The following is a 21,015-nucleotide window of genomic DNA, read 5'->3' as shown; positions in this document are numbered from 1 at the left end:
GGCTACTGTCAAAGCACAAGCAGTCCAGCTATATGTCTCGGTTCTCCCTGTTCAACTCTGTACTTCTCTGACTAAGCTTTCCTAGCCGTTGCCTGGTCCTCCTTGTGGAGCATCAGCTTCTTTTTCTGCAGGATGTGTCCATGTAAACTGAATGCAATTTGGAATGAAAGTGGAAGAGAGATACACCTTTATCCTTTTCTTCCCAACCAGGTTACTGAGAAGGTTTGGTGCTGTACTGGTAATGTCACCAGTGATGTGCTTGGTGAAGGGAGGATCTGGGGCACCAAGAATGACGGTACTACAGTCAAAGGATGTTCTGGTCTCACCTTTGAGGCAAATTCTCAGTGTACCATCCTAGTGTTGGAACAAAATTGTCCATCAGGGCTGACACTGAGACACTCCATAACAGTGTGCTGTGCTGTATGGTGTCCCCTGGATGAGACTCCTGTGGAGCTGCTTCACTGGAGTTCAGCTTGCAACCTGTCTGTGAGCCATCCTCACCTCAGCAGGCTTGAGCTTGCTTAGGCTGTTGGAAGGACCTTCCCCAAAGGAAAAGACGACATTTCCAGATAATGTGTTAGTGGAGTGGGGCCAGCTATACTAATACTATGAATACCCAGCAGCTGGGCTTTTGTTTCTCAAGTGTGACCCCAAGACCTGTCTGTTCATATGTAGTGCACTGAGATGTTTAAGAAATCCAGCTCTTTATTTCAATGCCTGTCTGATTGCCAATCTAAGTACCTGGTCTCAAGAAGTGAATGCTGAAGCACTTCTAAAAGTTGATTTTTCAACAAGTGACTCTTGTATTGCTGTTTTAGTGTGGCTGTCAGACTGTGGTTTATAAAACATCTAGCTTGTAGTTGCCTTGGCTGACATGAGAATGAAGCTGTTCTATGAATCCCTCTTTTACAAGTAGAATCTTCAGTGCCTAATAATAGAGAAGGTCCATTTTGAAAAATTACGTTGACATGTGACTTCCATAATGCATCTTGTCCTGGACAGATTCTCTGGTGTCTAAGAAGAGTTCAGATCCTGCCTTTCTCTTCCTTTTTATGGGAATACTAGTAAGGTTTCTCTCCTCGACTAGCCATCTATTTTTATGAAACTTGTTCAGAGTTGATATCTTTGAGCCCTCTTTTCTTCTGTCACAACTGACAAATAGATTTAAAAGATTTCAGGAGGAAAGAGAAAATGATGACTAACAGGCAGGCACAGGTAGAGCATTGTCACATAAATTGAAAATATAGTTCTGTTTCTGACCACTTATGGCCTTGGATTGTGTGTATAAGATAACAGGGTGTTTCACCTTACTACTCCTAATTGCCCTCCTGTTTTGAGGGATGGGGTAAATGATTTTTGCATCTTCTCTAAGTAAGACTCTTAGTTATCACTGATAATATCCCACCATACAGGAATACCAAATTACTGATGAGTTTGGTCTTTGAATTCAAAGCTGTTTGTTCCCACATCTTTCAGACTGGTTTGTGCCCACAATTTGTAAATTCTTTCAAAGTCCTTTTGGATGCTTTCTTACAGTCACAGAGCAACTAAATGAGACTTCCTAGTACAGACAACAGGGAAATAAGAAGGTTAGAGCCAAAAGCTGGCCTGCTCCCTCTGGACGTGTTGGTGTGATAATGGGGAGAAGGGTAGCTGATGACTAACCCAGGGCAGTGGCAGAAAGCCAGCTTGATGACCGCCACTCCTACCAGTGGTCTGGTGTTGGCTTCTTATGGTGACATCATGGTGTCAAGAACCTGAAACAAGGGCAGACATGGAGCCAAAGTACATATTTAAGCAAAGGCCAATGAGCACAGACTACCTCTCTAACATCATGGATTTCTTGGAAATTTAAGTGCTAAGAACTTGAGCTTTTTATATTTCTGCCATAACAACAAAGTCAACTGCTCAGCCATCCTCCTTCTTCCCTCCTTCTTTCTCCCCATCCCTCCTCCTCCAACTTCTTTCTTTTCCTAGGTCCAAAGTCACCATTCTTAATCACTTACAGTAGATAAAAATAAAGGGGAGATATTTTTCGTATCCCAGATAGTTTGCGCTGCAGCAAAAGGTAAGCAGTGGGATATTGTGTTAGCGAAGGAGAGGCTGGTGATAAGGCATTGCTGAATTTCAGGAGGATAGCTTGAGAACTTGACTGTTGTTTCTCTAGATGTCTCTTCCTTTTGGCACCCCAAACAATACTTTAGAACAAGAGCAAGTCTGGCTTCTGTTTCCTAGTCAGCTGAAATGCCACAGGATGGGCAGATTGCCTCCTACCTCTCTGAGCCGAGTGATGGTCTCCCTTTGAACAAGAAATGCTATACTGAGTCCTTTCCACACCTTCTTTCTAAAGTTAATTGCCATAGATTTAGCTATCAGTTGCTTTCTTTTAATTTCAAATTATTCACAGACTAAGATATACCTTATAGCTGAAAAATGAGGAGACATGATATTTTATGCTAAGTAGGCTCATGATCATATTTCAGCCTGCAGTTTTTAAAGGCTTGGAGATAAACATATGATTTTTTTCTCAAAGCCAAGCTGTTTAATAACTTGTTACAGCCTACACATACTAATGTTCTCAGATATAGAGCTATTACCCCTTTATAGATGTTTTTGTCCCCTGACATGCCTTCTTGAGGTTGATTTTTTTCAGTCTTGGCAGATGAAGCGCAAGCTCTTTGTTTGTGAGTAGCCACTTTTAATTTTCCCCTTTGGCTTGTTATTGCCCAATTGCTAAAACTTGTTCCTGTTGTGTTTTCCCCTTATATTCCTTTTGGTTTTGGGTAGTTCCTGAGTTATGGTGTCTTCTCACAATAATAAGGTACGCTCAGGAAGTGCAGGTTGGATGAGTGTACAGTGAGATGGATTAAAAACTGGCTGGATGGCAGAGCTCAGAGGGTTGTGGTCGATGGTGCAGAGTCTGTTTGGAGGCCTGTAGTTAGTGGGGTTCCCCAGGGCTCAGTACTAGGTCCAGTCCTGTTCAACCGGTTCATCAATGACCTGGATTAAGAGACTGAGCAAGTTTGCTGATGATACCAAACTGGGAGGAAGGGTTGATACACCAGAAGACTGTATTGCCATCCAGCGAGACCTGGACAGACTGGAGGACTGGGCAGAGAAGAACTTGATGAAATTCAACAGGAGCAAGTGTTAGGTCCTGCACCTGGGAAGGAATAACCGCAGGCATGAGCACAGGTTAGGGGTTGACCTGCTGGAGAGCAGCATTGCAGAGAAGGACCTGGGAGTTCTGCTTGACAACAGGTTGACCATGAGTCAAGAAGGCCAATGGTATCCTGGGGTGCATTAAGAAGAATGTGACCAGCAGGTTGAGGGAGGTTATTCTCCCCCTCTACTCTGCCTTGGAGAAGCCACATCTGGAGTACTGTGTTCAGTTCTGGGCTTCCCAGTTTAGGAAGGACAAGGAATTACTGGAGGAAGTCCAGTGGAGAGCTACAAAGATGAGTAGGGGGCTGGAGCATCTTTCTTATGAGGAAAGACTGAGGGACCTGGGTCCGTTTAGCCTGGAGCAGAGAAGGCTGAGAGGGGTTCTTGTCAACGCTTATAAATATCTGAAGAGTGGATGTCGAGAGGATGGGACCAGACTCCTTTCAGTGGTGCCCAATAATAGTATGAGGGGCAATGGGAACAGACTGAAGCATAGGAGGTTCTACCTAAACTTAAGGAGAAACTTCTTTACTTTGAGGGTGACAAAGCGCTGGAACAGGCTGCCCAGAGAGACTGTGGAGTCTGCTTCTCTGGAGACATTCAAAACCCGCCTAGACACATTCCTGTGTGATCTCCTCTAGGTGAACCTGCCTTAGCAGGTGGGTTGGACTAGATAATCTCCAGAGGTCCCTTCGAACCCCACCCATTCTGTGATTCTGTGAATAACAGATGTCAGCATGCCTTCTCTCATGTCATAGACTGTATAGAGCAAATCAGTATTGCCTACTGTGCCTATTCATTTGAGCTGGCAGTGCTCATATTTAGTGCATAAAAGAAGGTAAAGAAGTTTTTGCCTGCTTCACTGATGAACTAGTGGAACTAGTGTGTAGTGTGCTTTACTGGTGGACTTTAAAGCATTTTGGAGGAAAGCAAGATTAATTACCACCCTTTTACAGGTGGAAGAAAAAAAAACGAAGCATATGGAAAAGTTATTCGGCACATCAGCTGCTGAACTGAGAATACATCCGGAATACAAGTCTCCAGCTTCTCAGACCATGCCCTACCCATTAGGCAGTGCTGCCTCTATTTTCATTCCCTTTCTATACAAATCTGCCTGCTGGTGTCAGGTCTCCCATTACATGAACATTATGTGGTCTAGCAGGACCTCCCTGGAATTTCCCAGAACAGCCCCACTGCAAGGCAGGAGGCAAAATAGAAATAACATTGGCCCATTAATTGATGAGTACAGTCACCTTATTAACAGGGACATAGACAAAGCTGAGACATTTAATGCTTTCTTCGCCTCAGTCTTCAATGCTGATGATGGACTTGTGGGCCCTCGTAACACTGGGCTAGAAAACCATGGCTGAGAGAACGATAAACTCCCAATCAATCTGGAACTTGTACAGGATTTCCTAATCCAGCTAGATCCCTACAATTCAGTGGGACCTGATGAGATTAATCCAAGGGTGCTTTAAAGAGCTGGCTGACATCATAGTGAGAGCTCTCTCTGTGATTTTTCAACACTCTTGGGAATCTGGAGAGAACCCAGATGACTGGAAGCTGGCAAATGTCCCAATCTACAAGAAGGGAAACAGGTATGACCCTGGCAAATACAGGCCTGTCAGCCTCACCTCTGTTCCTGGCAAAATCATGGAGAAGATTGTTCTGGGAGTTATTGAAAAACATCTGAATGACAACGCAGTCATTGGTCCCAGCCAGCATGGGTTCATGAGGGGAAAGTCCTGCTTAACAAAATTAATTTTGTTCTACAACAAGGTTACCCACCCAGTTGACCAGTGATCATTCTGGATTTCAGTAAAGTCTTTGATACTGTCTCTCACAGTATTCTTCTGGACAAGATGTTCAGCACACAGATGGATAAATATACAATGCAGTGGGTGAGCAATTGGCTGATGGGCCAGGCTCAAAGGGTTCTAGTAAATGGGGTCATGTTGCGCTGGCAACCAGTGACTAGCAGGGTTCTGTAGGGATCCATCTTAGGGCCAGTGCTCTTCAATGTCTGCATAAATTACTTAGACTCAGATCTTGAGGGATTGCTTAATAAGTTTGCCAATGACACAAAACTGGGAGGAGCTGTCGACACTCTGGAGGGCAGAGAGGCCCTGCAGAGGGATCTGGACAAATTGGAGAACTGGGCAATCGCCAGCCTCCTGAAGTTCAACAAGGGACGTGCCAGATTTTGCACCTGGGACGAGGCAACCCTGGCTGTACCTACAGACTGGGGGATGAGATGCTGGAAAGCAGCTCTGCAGAGAGGGATCTGGGGGTTGTGGTCAACAACAAGTTGAACATGAGTCAACAGTGTGCCCTGGCAGCTGAGAGGGCAACCGTGCCCTGGGTGCATCAAGCACAGCATTGCCAGCCGGGCAACGGAGGTGATTGTTCCGCTCTGCTCTGCACTGGTTTGACCTCACCTGGAGCACTGTGTGCAGTTCTGGGCCCCACAGTATAAAAAATATATTGAGCTACTGGAGAGTGTCCAGAAGAGGGCTACAAAGCTGGTGAAGGGTTGGGAGAGCTTGAGCAAACTTCATAGCAAGTATAAATGCAAACCTGAATTTGTAATAACTGTCTCTCATTGCACCTTAACAAGAGTCCATGCGTCATATGCTACAAAAGAGGAGCTGGTCAATTTGTACTTCTAATCATTAGTTCTGGTTTACCTCTCCATACTACTGGACATCCTAGAAAACTAATGTAATTATTTTGTAAGGAAGTTTTAAGATTAAGGTAAGTGAGAACAGGGACTTTGAGAGGTTAGCTGCCCCATGCCCCAGCCTCAGGACAGAACTGACTGTGTACAATAAGTCTGAGAGGTGTTTGTGTTACAGGACCTCCTAAAACCTCTGGCAGGGTTGATTCTTTGATCTCCTTTAGTATCTATTCCAGCTATCCATATAATTGTAATATTTTTTTCTCATATCTAACCTGGACCCTCTACATGCTGTGATTTGATCCCTATACTTCTTGTGCTGTTTACCAAGGGCATGGTAGGTAGGTTATTCTTTTTCTCGTTACAGAAGCTAATACTATTCTCACCTATCCTCTTACTTGTCCTTCCTTTAGATTGCCAGTCCTGATGAATATTGCAGCTACTGATGCAGTTTTACAATTAATATCACAGTTACTCTGTAATATTTTAATCCAGATAATATTTTTGTAGGGTTTCTTTGACAAGGTCATGTGAGACAGTGTTAAAGCTCTGAGCAGAGTCAGTGTAGGTGGTTCCTTGTACTTGCCTTGTCTCTACAAATTTAAACGTGCTTTGTTGGATCTGTTTGTAACAGATGTGGGTTGGATGTTACTTACTTCCCAATTACCTGTTAGGTGCTCCCAAATGGTTTGTTAGTTATATTTTGTCTTGCAATTGAAGTTAAATGAAGCAAGTCATAATTCTGACTCCTCCCTTTCTCCTCTTCAAAGATAGACACTGTCTTTACAGCTCTTCCAGAAACATGCAAGTCCTGCACAAGCTGCCAGATACCACTGCTCATAGCTCAGAGGGCTCTTCTAAATTTCCCTGGATTAATTTCATCCAACTAAAATCTATGTATCTTATCTATTCTGTTCTTTCTGAATTCTAGCCTGAGTTTATCCTTGATATTGCTGATGTTAATTCTGTTAACTTCACTGTGGACCATGCAGTCTTTAATACCCACTGAAGCAAAACATTCATGAAACACTGCCTGCTTGGTGTTGCCTAATAAGAGCTTTCACTGTCTCTTAATAGATCTGTTCTGCATGTGTTTTCCTTTTATTAATATTGTACCAATGCAAGCTTAATCATCTTTTATCATATCTGTGCTATTTGTATTTTACTTTCTGCCACATCCTCTCTGATTTTTATCTCTATCCATCTGTACTATAATTGCATGTAATTTTTAGCTCTTTCCCCACAGTCTACATTCCCCCTCTCTATGGGGGAGGTTGGTGAAGAACTTCATGATTTAGTCTCTTTCTTCTTGCCACTTCTACTGAGGATGGTTTATATCTTAGGTATGACTTGTTTAAAGACTGGAGACTCCTATGAACTTCTTTCCCATGAGATCTGAGTTCTGTTCATTTAATCATAGAATCATTTTGGTTGGAAGAGACCCTTAAGATCATCGAGTCCAACTCCTGTCCCTGTATATGACAACCCCACAGTTCACATCATATGTCTGAGTGTATTGTCCAGTTTTTTCTTGAATACACTCAGGCTTGGGACCATGACCACCTCCCTAGGGAGCCTGTTGCAGTGCTGCACCACCCTCTGGGTGAAGAATGTTTTCCTAATGTCCAACCTGAGCCTCCCCAGGCACATCTTCCTGCCATTCCCTCAGGTTCCACCACTGGTCGCCAGAGAGAAGAGTTCAGCACCTATACTTCCTCCTCCCCTTGTTAGGAAGCTGTAAACCGCAATCAGTCTCCTCCAGGCTGAACAAGTGATTTTAGCTACTCCTCATAGGGCTTCGTCTCCAAACCCTTCACCAGCTTTGTAGCCCTCTTCTGGACACTCTCCAGTAGCTCAATATATTTTTTTATACTGTGGCACCCAGGACTGCACACAGTGCTCCAGGTGAGGCCACACCAGTGCAGAATAGAGCGAGACAATCACCTCCCTTGCCCGGCTGGCAATGCTGTGCTTGAGGCACCCCAGGACACAGTTGCCCTCTCAGCTGCCAGGGCACACTGTTGACTCATGTTCAACTTGCTGTTGACCACAACCCCCAGATCCCTCTCTGCAGAGCTGCTTTCCAGCATCTCGTTGCCCCAGTCTGTAGTTACAGCTAGTGTTGCCATGTTCCAGGTATAAAATCTGGCACTTGACCTTTTTAAACTTCTGCAGCTTATATATATCTATAGCAGCTTATTTTGCTTTTCTCACTCTTTCCTAAGACTCTGAGACTTTATCATTTGCTCCCTCTCAATCATTTGCTCCCTCTTGCGTTCCTGCTTTGCTGTTTCAGTGTATTTAAATGCTGTCAGCATCAAATAGGGAGGACTTAGCACCTCTGCATGATTACTCAGATATTTGCATCTGCAGCATTTCTTGTCACATATGGCTGAACAACCTGTGGAGCAGTCTGTGATCTGTGCCATTCCTGTCTCTAGAGTCCCTTATTTCCCCTGGAAATTACAGGTAACCTTTGTCGTGTTTCAGTTTGGCTGAAGCTTCGCAGTTTGGTTTATAACTTTTTTCATGGTCTGAATTTACCACACCCATCTCTGTGCTCTCTATCAGATATTATTCCAACTTAGCAGCCACACTGAAGAGTTTAAGTGCTTGTTTTACAAAATCCCTCAGGGAAGATAGCAGCAATGAAAACTAAGAAATGCTGAGTGTGTGTGTGTGTAGCAGAGTGTGGTGGAAATTGGTATACCAAAGCTAAGTTCAAGGCTGCACTGTTTCTGAAGTGAAGTCAGTAAACTGAAGATAGAGCTGATAGAATTTTCTTGTAAAGACTCTGTTTTCCTCTGGAGTGAAGAGGACCAAGACCTTAACTCAGGCATGTCCTCCTCTTCATCGGAGTGCTCTGCTTTGGCTGAAACAAGTGTTCTGATCTCATAAAAGTCCAAGAAGTAATGAAACCTTAACCCTTCTGTTTCCTAAGAAGAACATCATGTGTTCTGTATTTTAATTGGATTGATACCACACTGGTACTTCATTAGTACAAATATTAGCCTTACATAAATTATTGAGCACAATTTTTTAGCTCCTGAATGGTTTTTCAGTGTCACATTCTTGTATACGTGTGTACTTGCTGCATCATTCTGTCAAAATTCAAGTCTATTATGCATTTGTGTTCTGCAAATATTCTATGTTTTATGCATACACTTAGTATCTGAGAAAGATGGATGAACAGAGACTGTAGAGTCCAGAATATGCCCAATATCTGATCATAGAATAGTTTGGGTTGAATGTGACCTTTAAAGGTCATCTAGTCCAACCCCCTGCAATGAGCAGGGACATCTTCAATGAGATCAGGTTGCTCAGAGCCCTGTCCAACATGACCTTGAATGTTTCCAAGGATGGCATATCTACCACCTCTCTGGGCAACCTGTTCCAGTGTTTTACCACCCTCATCATGTAAAATTTCTCCCTTGTATCTAGTCTGAATCTCCCGTTTTAGTTTAAAACCATTATCCCTTGTCCTATCACAACAGGCCCTGCTAAAAAGTCTGTCCCGATATCTTTTATAAGCCTCCTTTAAGTACTAAAAAGCTGCCATAAAGGTCCTGCTGGTACCTTCCCTTCTGCAGGCTGAACAACCTCAACTCTCTCAGCTTTTCCTCACAAGAGAGGTGCTCCAGCCCTCTGATCGTTTTTGTGGCCTTCTTCTGGACCCTCTCCAGCAGGTCCATGCCTTTCCTGTACTGGTGGCTCCAGAGCTGAACACTATATTCCAGGCGGGGTCTCACCAGAGCCAAGTAGAGGGGCAGAATCACCTCCCTCAATCTGCTGGCCACACTTCTTTTGATGCAGCCCAGGATATGGTTGGCTTTCTGGCCTGCAAATGCACATTGTGAGGCTGTGTCTAGCTTTTAATCCACAAATACCCCCAAATCCTTCTCTGTGGGGCTGCTCTCTATCCCATCATCCTTCAGCCTGTGTTGATACCGGAGGTTGCCTCAACCCAAGTGCAGGACCCTACATTTAGCCGTGTTGAACCTTCTGAGGTTCAGGTGGGTGCACTTTGTGAGCTTGTCTAAGTCCATCTGGATGGTATCCCATCCCTCAGTCATGTCAACCACATCACTCAGCTTTCTGTCACCTGCCAACTTGCTGAAGGTGCATTAGATCCAACCGTCTATGTTGATGAGAATATTAAACAGCACTAGTCCCAATAACAGACCCCTGAGAGACACCAACTGTCAACTGATCTCCATCAGCCATTGACCACTACTCTCTGGATGTAACCATCCAACCAGTTCCTTATCCACCAAACAGTTCACTCATCAAATCCATCTCTCTCCAATTCAGAGAGAAGGATGTTGTGGATAAACCATATCAACGGCTTTACAGAAGTCCAAATAGATGACATCCATAGATCTTCCCTTGCCCACTGACATAGTCACTCCATCATAGAAGGCCACTAGGTTAGTTAGGCAAGACTTGCCCTGGGTGAAGCCATGCTGACTGTCTCAAATCACCTTCCTGGCCTCCATGTGCCTTAGCATAGCTTCTGTGTGGATTTGTTCCATAATCTTCCCAGTCACAGAGGTGAGGCTGACAGGTTGGTAGTTCCCAGGGTCTTCCTTTTTACCCTTTCTAAAAATGGGTGCGATATTTCCCTTTTTCCAGTCACCAGGGATTTAGCTGACTGCCAAGACTTCTCAAATATCACGGAGTGGCTTGGCAACTACATCAGCCAGTTCCCTCAGGACTCTGGGAGGTTGCCTCTTTCCAGGTCCCAAAGATTTATGTATGGTTAGGTTCCTCAAGTGCTCATGAACCTGATCTCTTACAGTGGGAGGGACTTTGCTCCACTAGTGCCCCTCATCAATGCACTCTGGGAGTTTCCTGCATTGCCCACAGTTTGCCATGCTGCTTTTCCTGCAGATGAAGGGGTGGTTGAAGTGCCCCAGCAGGACAAGAGCCCTGATCAAGACTTTCAGCTTCTCTTCTGGATGCTAAAAAAGCCCCACAACACCAGTTTCGAAGAATTAACAGTTAGAGGGTAGAGAAGCTCACAGAAATAGTGTTGTGTTTGCTTATCCCTGTGGATACAGTCCAACCTGATCAGTTCCCCTATGCTGTTTGAAGCACAAACTCAACAGCCATCAGCTGGCACATGGAAGTTTGAAAATGATATTGATTCTAAAGTGAGAAAAGGTTTTGTAGTTGTGTATGACCAAAAGTTTGTTCATTTTATAATTAATCTTGGACACCCTGCAAAAGAAAATGTATGCTCTTTAAATAGTGTTGACAGACTAACAGGACCTCAGGTTTTGCCTTCACTAGTCTCCTAATTTATTGTGAATAATGACTCTTCCAGGTATAGCAGTGATTCTTATTATAGCTAGATAGTGCCCATTTTAGTGAGTCCCTTATCACTGACCAGAATTCCTGTGAGCTCCTGAAATAGTTCTGGTTTTGTTCAGAGAGCTATTGCTGCCAGGCCAATGTGCTTTGTCCAACAAGGATGAGAAAGTAAACTCTAATTATTTTAAAAGCACAAATAGTGAAAAGTAAATTAATTATGGGAAAACCTGTTTTCCACAATGAAAGATGCCGTACAGACTTCCTATAAAATCGTGGGTGTTACCCAATGCTGCCATCTACAGGTTGTTATTCTCTATTCCGGACCTTCAGGCACACTTCTAGAAATAACTTCATTTGTCTGTACAGCCAGAGTTTCAGTCATCTGATTTGCCATACAGCAAACTCAATATAGGCATATTTATATATTCTTATATGTTGCAAAGTGCTGACCAGATATTGTTCAAGGGAATGTTAAATGCAATAAATTTGTGTGTGTATTGATGTTTAGTAGTACATAAATCTTGTAGAAAACTTTGTCAGTACTTTCCCCACCCCCTCCCCAGTTACACCTGTCTGCAACCTTCCCCCACAGGTCACCTTCCTTTTTTACCTCCCTTAACTTCCTTCTACTTTCTTTGGCAGCCAACAGGAGCACACAGTTAAATACCAGCAAGAACCACTCCCAGTGCCATCAGCAAACAGATGGCAGGTGCAGTTCACGTAACAGATTGCATTCAGGATTGGTTTCAACATTCACCATTTTAATACCTAAATAGTCATGGCACGGAGCCATATCACAGGGTCTTTCCCATTGTGTACAAGAAAGATTCCCATCTTGCTGGGAGAGAGCAAGTCTTGCCTGGTATCTTAAACACCCATGAAGTTTAGTCAGATAGTAACTAGTTGAGCATGGCTTCACCCATGCTTACAACATTCTTTATCTTGAACAGCTTTCAAAGGTAAAAGAAACTTTTTTTTTCCTAATGCTGAAAAAGTCGAAGAAATTATCTCAGTCTGTGACTTGGGTGTAATCTAGTTACAGGAACCCTCTACCACCAGGTTGTTCTGATACTATTTCTACATCTTCCAATCCTACAATACTTGACTTGGTGATGCTTTTAATGGTGGAAGTGAGCTTTGTCATTTAAGGTATGAAAGAATATGACAGGCAGGTATTAGTGCTAACAGATCACAGTGTTTTGCAATGTTTCTTCTGTACTGCCAGGTGCTCACTGAAAGCATAATCATACTACAAAGTTTGTACTCTATAGCCTGACACCCAGATTGTAACAGCTTACTATTATTTTAAATGTGCTTATCAACCGCAAGTAGTTGGGCTATGAAGTCAGGCAGGATTGGCTGGCATAAGAATAAAAGTTGTGTTTATTTTTCCTTCAAAAGAACCTTTTCTTATTCTACTCTGTACCCAGATACCTGTGCAGTGCAGAGATGCTTGGAGTAGTGTTAAGATGCTACCCTAAATCACATCATTTCTCCATGACCCATTCAGCATCTGTTCTTGCATCTTCACTATGTCAAGCGCAGCTCTGTCTGACTAATGGTGGACATTAGGAGAAGGTTTCTTCTGCTGCCCTTTTTCCTTTGTGGTTTATGACACTGCAAGCAGTCCTGCTTTGTTGGTTACACAGACATAGCTTAGGCTAGACAATGACCTCGCAGTCTGGGGAAAGAAGGCAGACCATATTTTCTTGTTGTCTTCAACTTTTTATTTTAATTTCCCTATAAGAAAATACTTACATAACATCCTTCTCTCTAAATTTAAGTGATATGGATTTGATGGATGGACACTTCAGTGTATGAGGGGTTGGTTAGATGGTCACATCCCCTCTACTCTGCACTGGTGAGACCCTGCCTGGAGTACAGCATCCAGCTCTGGAGCCCTCAGTACAGGAAAGACATGGACCTGTTCGAATAGGTACTGAGGAGGGCCACAGAAATGATCAGGGGGCTGGAACACCTCTCCTATGAGGAAAGGCTGAGAGAGTTGAGGTTGTTCGGCCTGGAGAAGGCTCCAGGGAGACCTTTATTGCAGCATTTCAGTACTTAAAGGGGGCTTATAAGAGAGATGGGGACAGACTTTTTAGCAGAGCCTGTTGTGACAGGACAAGGGGTAATGGTTTTAAACTAAAAGAGGGGAGATTCAGATGAGATATAAGGAAGACATTTTTTATTATGAGGGTGGTGAAATACTGAAACATTTTAACCTTTCCCTGAGCATATTAAGTCTTTCACCCTTTTTCAACCCTTAAAGCTTTCCCAAAACACAAAGAGTCCTGTATGGAAAATTTAAACATACCAAAGTTAGTTTTGCTTTTCATCATTACTTTTAGTTGCTCCTTTTTGTATCTGCATGACAGATTGTGCTGGTTTAACTGTTCCGTTTGTGTTAGAGTTTATTTGGGGAAGAAGGAGAAGAAGAGGAAGAAAACTGCCATGTAGACAAAGTTGGGCTACTGAGATATTTTGAGGAATAATTATTTTGAACAAAATCTGCTATTATCCTTGTGTAATGCCAGTGAAACTGCATAATATAAACAAAGGTATTATTTGTCTTACTTGTACCTTCTCTATGGATAAGGAGGTGGTGATAGTAACACTGGGAAAGGAAAACGTTTTTGTCCTATGGCCTTAGAAGTAGAGAAGGGAAATGTTTTGATGCTGTCTTTGTCACTGTTCACATTACCTTCCCTTTGCAAAACACCAAAGAACATCCTCAGCCTATCTCGATTTCATGACTTCATTTGACTAAACATTTGACTAAACTTGATATTGATAGTCATCACAAAATAAACCTGGGTGTCATTTATAAGGCAGTAAATTCATTTATAAGGCAGTAAATTCACTTTAGAGGATTCTGCAGTTGTTATTAAATGTTAGCTCTACAGGAGCACAGACAGCTCTGGCAGCTGGAAGAGAAGGATGCTGTAAACTGGGATAGGAGGGAGAAATCCTGGAGGACATGCAGAAAACAATTGGAGCATTTCAGTCAAGCCAAGTTTCCCAGCTGGAGTGGGATGGCTAAGTTATCCTGGAGGACATCTCTAGATGCTTGGATACAGCTGAGTGCTTTGCTTTCCCTCCTACGTCTCTGTATGTCCCTCGTTTCTCCATCAGTGATGGCAATGGCAGAATGCAAGAACTCGCCTGCTTACAGCTTGGCAGGGGAGCACTGGGCTTCCAGTCTGGTTTTCTCCCTTTCCTGCTCCCTACAGCCAGGTACCAAGTTTGCTGCAGCTTCCTTCACACTATACACAGAAAGGATGAAAGTTAGAAAAATTATTCCTCCCGCTCCTTTTTTTTTTTTTTTTGTAGAAGAAACTGAGAAAATGCTATAGTGACTTGCCCAGGATTACACAAGAAATCTTAGTTGAAATAGGGTATTGGCTTTGCTTTTGCAGTCCTACTTGTGAGTATACAACACTATGGAATTGATCTCTCTTCCATGAAGAGGAAGGATAGGATCATGCTTTTGCTATCCTGATAAGCTTTTGTTTTGTTTTGTTTTAAATTTAACTGTTCTTTCTTCCAGCAATGCATATATCAGACATTTCAGGAATGTCACAGCTTTGCCTCTTTGGTTTTGCTGGAGGAATTCTTGCAGGGCTGGAAAACAGGTGGAAGACAGCTTTCTCAGCACATGCATGGGACTTCTTTTCAGAGCTGCCTCAACTGTAATTTCCTCCAGATTCCCCTACAACATACTAACTGTGTTTAAGATGGCATCTTCTGGGTTGGAAGAATACTGTGTTCCTGTTTGCAACTAGGTTTGTCATAGCTTTAGATCATGATTAATGTCTTTTTAGAGAAGGTGTTATGTCCAAAGCCCCAAATATGCATTCTGGTAAGAATCTGTTATATAGTTGCCTACCTCTACGGCTTAATCTCTCTCCTCATTTGGTTTTAGCTTTGAGTCTATCACTGAGTCTGCTAATTGCAGTAGACCTAGTCAGGAAAAAAAGGGGGTACCAGGCAAGAACAGTACACTCTGAAAATGAACTTTTATACCACATCTATGTTATGGCAAAGAATGAGCTTCAATGTGATATGAAACTCTGTGGTTTACACTTGTGTATAGTCATTCATCACAGCAAGGTTGACTTGTGGCTCTAATCAGTCATGTGGTCTCAATATCTCTTCTTATGGTGGGCGCCTTAATTTGAAAAATGTTCTGGTTTGAAATCTCTCAATCCATATCCCTTTGTTAGTCAGTGTCACATTTATCTCTTTAGCCTCTTGTATAAAATACTGATTCTTTCTCCAGTGTGGCCACTCAAATGCTGCTATTTTTCCCTGTTGGTATAAAACATTGCCAATCCTAAATTTCCCATGTAATTTGACAGGATCAGATAGGGAGATAAACAAGCAACACTTGAATGGAGCAGGGATAGCAGCAGCCATATTACATACAAGTGTGGAACCTTGGACTTGGAGATATCAAGTGCTGGGAGCAGCTGCCCACTGAAAGAAAAGTTGCTGCTCCTCTCCAGGAACCTTATGGTTCACCCCTGCCATGTGGCTTGATGCTAGCTTTGGTGCTATGGGTAAGTCAGCAACTGTTCCCTGGTCCTGTTAGATGCGGGAAGATGTGGCAGGGAAACCAATTACTCAGGCAATGCCATTGATACCTTCACAGGACAGCCTGGCTTTCCATGGAGGCACAGAAACCAGTTTTGCATAAGGGTGCTCCTCCCAAGCTTCTTTCCCACTGCCTACTGCAAGTGCAACTGTTTAATGTGCCCTTTCTCTGTCTCTGGCTTTAATTACCCCCAGTTACTGTGATGCCAGGACTACTGGGTAATTTCCACCACACGGGAGGTCGGATCCATCGAAAGTCCAATCACTGTCCAACAAAGAAATGTTTCTTCGTCTGGTGTCAGGCAGGTTTTTTTTTTTTTTTTTTTTTTGGGTTGTTGTTGTTGTTTTGTGGGTTTTTTTGTTTGTTTTTAACAGATCCAAAACAAAACCCTTATTCATTTGGTGTTCACACAAAGTTTTGCCATTAATGATTTACAGCAGCCCAGATTTGGGCTCCAGTTTATTATAGACCTATTAAGAAAGACCAACTTCTGGTTTTCCTGTCTTCAAGAAAGTTGAGATTTTTCTTGGTTTTAAATGTCACCTAAAATGAGCCTTCTTTTAAATACATGTTCTTTATACATTAAAGCAGCAGCAAGATAAAGAAGAAAACTCGATTTTCCTTTGTGGGTCAAATTTAAGGTCAGCACTATAAGCCTTTTGTAACTCCTTGAGATTTTAAACTTCTTTCTTAGTTAAGTTGAATACCACTGACTTTAAAAACAGAGCAAACCAAACCACTATGCCTTTTCCTATTCTGAGAAAAGCAATTCTGGGAGCAAATCTGCAGTGGAGTAACCAACAGAACGTAAACGAATTCCTTCATATTTGATCCCCATATTTGAGATATGTGGGGATCTACAGGGCATCAAGAAGTAATCTCAGCTGCTGCTGTAGCACCTACAGCAAGGCAGTTAAGTAACTACATGGCAACTGGAAAACCTGGAACTCATGCATCTCTGAAATGAAAACAAACTATTAAACTTAACATCCATTTGTTAAGTACTTGCTTTTGATTTACAGCTCCTGCTCTGAGACTTGCAAAAATGGTTTAAGGGGATGCCAGGTGGGCCCTTGTTGTTTCCATCTAGCAACCTTTGTTTCTACTGTAGAATTAATGTCAGCACAACGGAAAATGGAGACTCCAATGGAAATTATTCACTTACGTCTTTTATTTTATCCCTGCTAGGAAGGTGGGATAGTATCTGACATGCAAAAGGCGAAAGATGTTTCAGTGTGAGCTGCATGCTGCTCCGCTCTCTGCAGCCTGACCCAAGTACTGCAAAGGTCTCATAGCACAAGGCAGTTGTTTCTGCCCCTTTCCTAGTGGCAATGAGCAGGTGGCACGTTTAGCATGGGGGAAAAGGCAACAGAAGACCGTTGTTGAATGTGCCTTTCTTTGAAAAGTAATGTTTTGTAGAAGAGTAACTTTATGAAACGTTTGTTTTGATGTGAGGAGGAAAGCAAAAGCAAACCTCCATGTGGGAAGGAACCAACCACCCTTTTTCCTGGAGTCATAAAAAGGGGGGGGGGGCAGCCTCACGCTTAACTTCTAAATCCACCAAAGGTTGCTTTTTGAACACACAGCTAGCCATCTTCTCTGACCTTCCTGGCTGGTTTTGGAGTAATTGTTCCAGAAGGAACGAGAAAAAAAAAAAAAAAAAAAAGAAAAAAACCCTGAAATCCCACCTTCTCCCTCCCTCTCCCCCCGCCCCCCGGCCAGGTGTACCCACGCGTGGGGTACGCTGCGGCGGGACGGTGCGCCCTCGATTCCTCCCAGGGCTGCGGGTGCGAACGGAGGATCCCAGCACCCTCCCTGGCGACGGCTCGAGGAGGAGGAGGGTCGGCTCCAGCGCCTCCCCCGTTCCCCGCCTCCTTCCTCGCTGAGCTCAGAGCATGGAGCCTGCCTGAGGCGCGCCGTGGGCTCCGGCAGTTGCTGCGGCGGCCCAACATGGAGGCGGCGGCCCCGCAGCCGCTGCTGCTGCTATTGCGGCTCCTGGCCGCCTCGATGTTGCGGTGCGAGCCGGGCTCGGCCGGGGGTAAGCTCATCGGGGCGTCGCGAGGCCCGGGTCGGCGGAGAGGCGAGCGCCGCTGTCTCTTTTGTTGTCGGACTTAGGCAAACTTTCCCCTGCGCTCCGGCGGGAGGGCTGCGGGGCCGCGGCGGCAGGGAGGGGGGCGGGAGCGGGATCCTGTGGGGTGGGGGCGCGGGCCAGGCTCCCGCGCGGGTGGAGGAAGGACGCGCACGTGGACGAGACGGGACGGGACGAAGACAGGAGGCTGGATGCGTCCTCTCTGCCTCCCCTTCCCCTGCCCCCAAACTATCCCGTCTAGGCCCTCTTTGCTGCAAAGTGGGGGAGCAGGTGGAGAAGGCCTTTCCTCCCCTCAGGACATGTCCCCCCGAGGGCAGCTTAGGTAAACATGTACATTTGCATAAGGAGAGGCAGAAGTCGTCATCCCCTATCCCAGCTCCCGTCCTTCCGCGGTGTCGGGCAGGGATTTCTCTAGGGTTTGGCGTGTCGGGTGTCGCTCATCAAAATCTTGGCAATGGTGGGGAGCTGGTGGGACGAAGGCGAGTTTCTCTCCCTCCAGCTCCTTTTTAAGGCGGGGGGGGGGGGAGGCGGGGGGCGGCGGTGGCGCTGCAGGCGGGAGGAACCGTTCAGCCCGGCCGGAGGCAACGGCGGGCAGGGATTGGCCCGGGTCGGTGTGCGGATGCCCGGACTGGGCCCAGCCCCTCGGGCGCTGCCGGAGCTGGAGCTCCGCTTCCCCTTGCCGGCCGAGCGCTGGCCCCCTCGCTAATCTGCCCTCCGTCCCGGGCACGGAGCCTGCCCTTTGCTTTCCCTTTGCAATAAGTTTTTAAGTGAATGTGCTAATCCTTTAAAAATACAAATAAACGGAGGCTGTGCTCTGCTTGCAGCATCCGTGAGGAGAGGGCCGGGGTCCGTTCACCATCTTTTCTCTCTGTGTGCTACTTGGGTTCCGAATTTTTGTCACCGAAGACGGGGAGTTAGGGCTGTGTGTGTAAGACTTCTGTTTTGTTGCTGCTACTTCTGGTCTGCCTGAATGCATCACCCCGGTGCTTCAGCAAGCCGAAGCCTAATTGTTGGCATTTCCTAGGTAGTTTAGAAAACTCGGCAGTGTGGCCAAGGCTGTCAGAATATCACCTCAGGGCCTGTTTTATTAGGCCACCCACCTTTTCAAACTGTCTGTAGTTATTAGAACTGTCACGTAGAGCTAGAGAACTGATCTCTCCTGCTGGCATCACCACTCCATATTTTTAGTTGGAGCTCTATGTAGGTGTGTATTATGTATTGTTTATTCGTCAGGATTATATGAAAAAGGTGCCCGTTACGTCTCAGGATGCACCTTCTCCGTACACATTGCCTCAGTTTTTTAATAATATTTCAAAGAACCTGAAGTATGGCTTATTCCTTTCTGAACACTTAGGTTTGTGTGAAGATGTTTGTGTTCTTGCTTGACTGAAGCTTTTAGGAGGGGAAATCAATTTATAGGTGTTTTAAATGGAGAAGAGGCTGATAGTATCCCTTGAGTGTTTGCTTACATTTACTTAACAGACTCTAATGGAAATAAATATTTTTTAAAAGGGATAACTTTACATTTGGAACTCTTAGGAAAATAAGAGTTCACCATAAAAATGCAAAATAAGTTGTAACTTGGAGTTTGGTGTTCATTTACCTAATTTTATAGACAGTGGTTCTTCTAATATAGTATGCATTCTGTATCAATAGTCACCTTCCTTAACATGCACAGAAAAACTCTTCTATAAATCTACTGGTCTTTAGCAATTAGCTAAAGAGTCTTGGTTAGAAATCTCAATGACACTGTTTTTGTTCAGCCTACTTAGTAGCAAGGTATGTGATTATTTTGTTAGGCTGATCTGGATGGTACTCCTCATAGTACAGGAGGAAATGACAAGATATTGTCATTTCAAATTGGGTTCATCTTTTTGAAACACCCTGTACTATGAGAAACTCTCCATGTTCCGTTTCCAAGAACCGTAAGCAGATGCCTGACTTTAAGGGACTTTTACCTCTTAAAAGTATTTTGATGTGCTTATCGTACAAATATGTAAATACATCTCTGCAAGATTTGAGGATGTGCTGAAACTTCCGCAGTGTTAAAGCTTCTGCAAAGTTTGGCATGTTGTAATAGATCCTGAATACTTTGGCTGTTAAATAATTTTGCTGTGGAGCTGAGTCCTTGCTCCACAGGAGTGGTTTTATTTACGTGGCTTGAAATAATGATAAACGTGCTGCAGATAAGGGTTGTATGCACGTTGTTTTTTAATTATACCATAAACAATAGTTTATTCAATATTACATATTTCTAAGTCTATATCCGAAGAAAGTTCCAAAGTTTGGAGAATACTTTCAGTGCATTCTGTGCAGTCACTTCTATAACTTCTTCAATTGGAACTCCTTTAATTTTGGCAATATATTCTGCAGCAATGTAAATGTTTTTTGGTGCATTTCTCATCTATTTTTCTTTCACTGAGATAAGACAAAATGATATTTGCATTTGGTGCTTCCTTGAGGGGAGACATCTCTTGCCTGTGCGAATTATACAGGAACAAGATGGTTATGACAATGGCATGATTTTGTCTGAAAATATTCAAGTTCTGAATGTTCACTACTGCACAGCAGGTGTTTTATGTGGGTCTTGTAAAACCTGGAAGTAGTTGAGGTAATTCTTGTTTAAGAATTATTGCAAGCAAGAATTAGTTTTACTGAAGCTCAACAAAAGCTTGGTTAGCTGTTGCTTGTTGAGTACTAGAACATTTCCCAAAATTGTAAGACTGTATCTTAGTTTTCTGTAATGGAATGACTACTTGCCTGATATTAAGAAACAGAAGATAAAAGAAGGCGAACAGAGAAGTGTGACAGGATGGTTACAAAAGTTTGAAACTAGGGATGCATTTGAGCACAACCTAAAATGCCTTTTAATTCATACTGTTTTTCCTGAGATAACTTAAATATCACTATCACTTATCACTATGTTTAAATGTAGAATGTAGCAGGAAAGAACACTTGCTAATTTTATGATGGGGAAACTTGCTACAGAGGAGTCCCCAACTGCATTTCAGTGCCATTTCAGCTGGTCTGTCATTGATGTAAGGGGCTGTTTTCCTAGTAACTATTACTAGTATGATGTGAGGGTCTGTCACAAATTATGGTCGTAAGTCCTCTTGAAATAGTGAGATTGAAGTTTTAGTTGATACCTTTAGAGCACTATATTTTCTATCTCCA

The 21,015-nt window shown here is 43.7% G+C and overlaps 1 protein-coding gene across 5 annotated transcripts in view; it reads left to right on the top strand.

Annotated features, from left to right (window-relative positions):
* Positions 1 to 16,940: 16,940 nt before the first annotated feature.
* Positions 16,941 to 21,015, top strand: part of LRP5 (LDL receptor related protein 5) — a 173,184-nt gene continuing 169,109 nt past the window's right edge. For all 5 annotated transcript variants that reach the window (XM_082058602.1, XM_082058600.1, XM_082058601.1 and 2 more), the window contains exon 1: positions 16,941 to 17,790. In XM_082058602.1, coding sequence (XP_081914728.1) covers positions 17,703 to 17,790 — 88 coding nt within the window. In that variant the 5' untranslated portion in view covers positions 16,941 to 17,702. The remainder of the gene's footprint in view (positions 17,791 to 21,015) is intronic.

This window comes from Streptopelia decaocto (assembly GCF_964273445.1).
Source record: "Streptopelia decaocto genome assembly, chromosome: 7".
Classification (NCBI taxonomy): Eukaryota; Metazoa; Chordata; class Aves; order Columbiformes; family Columbidae; genus Streptopelia; species Streptopelia decaocto.
This window is presented reverse-complemented; position numbering and strand designations above follow the sequence as displayed.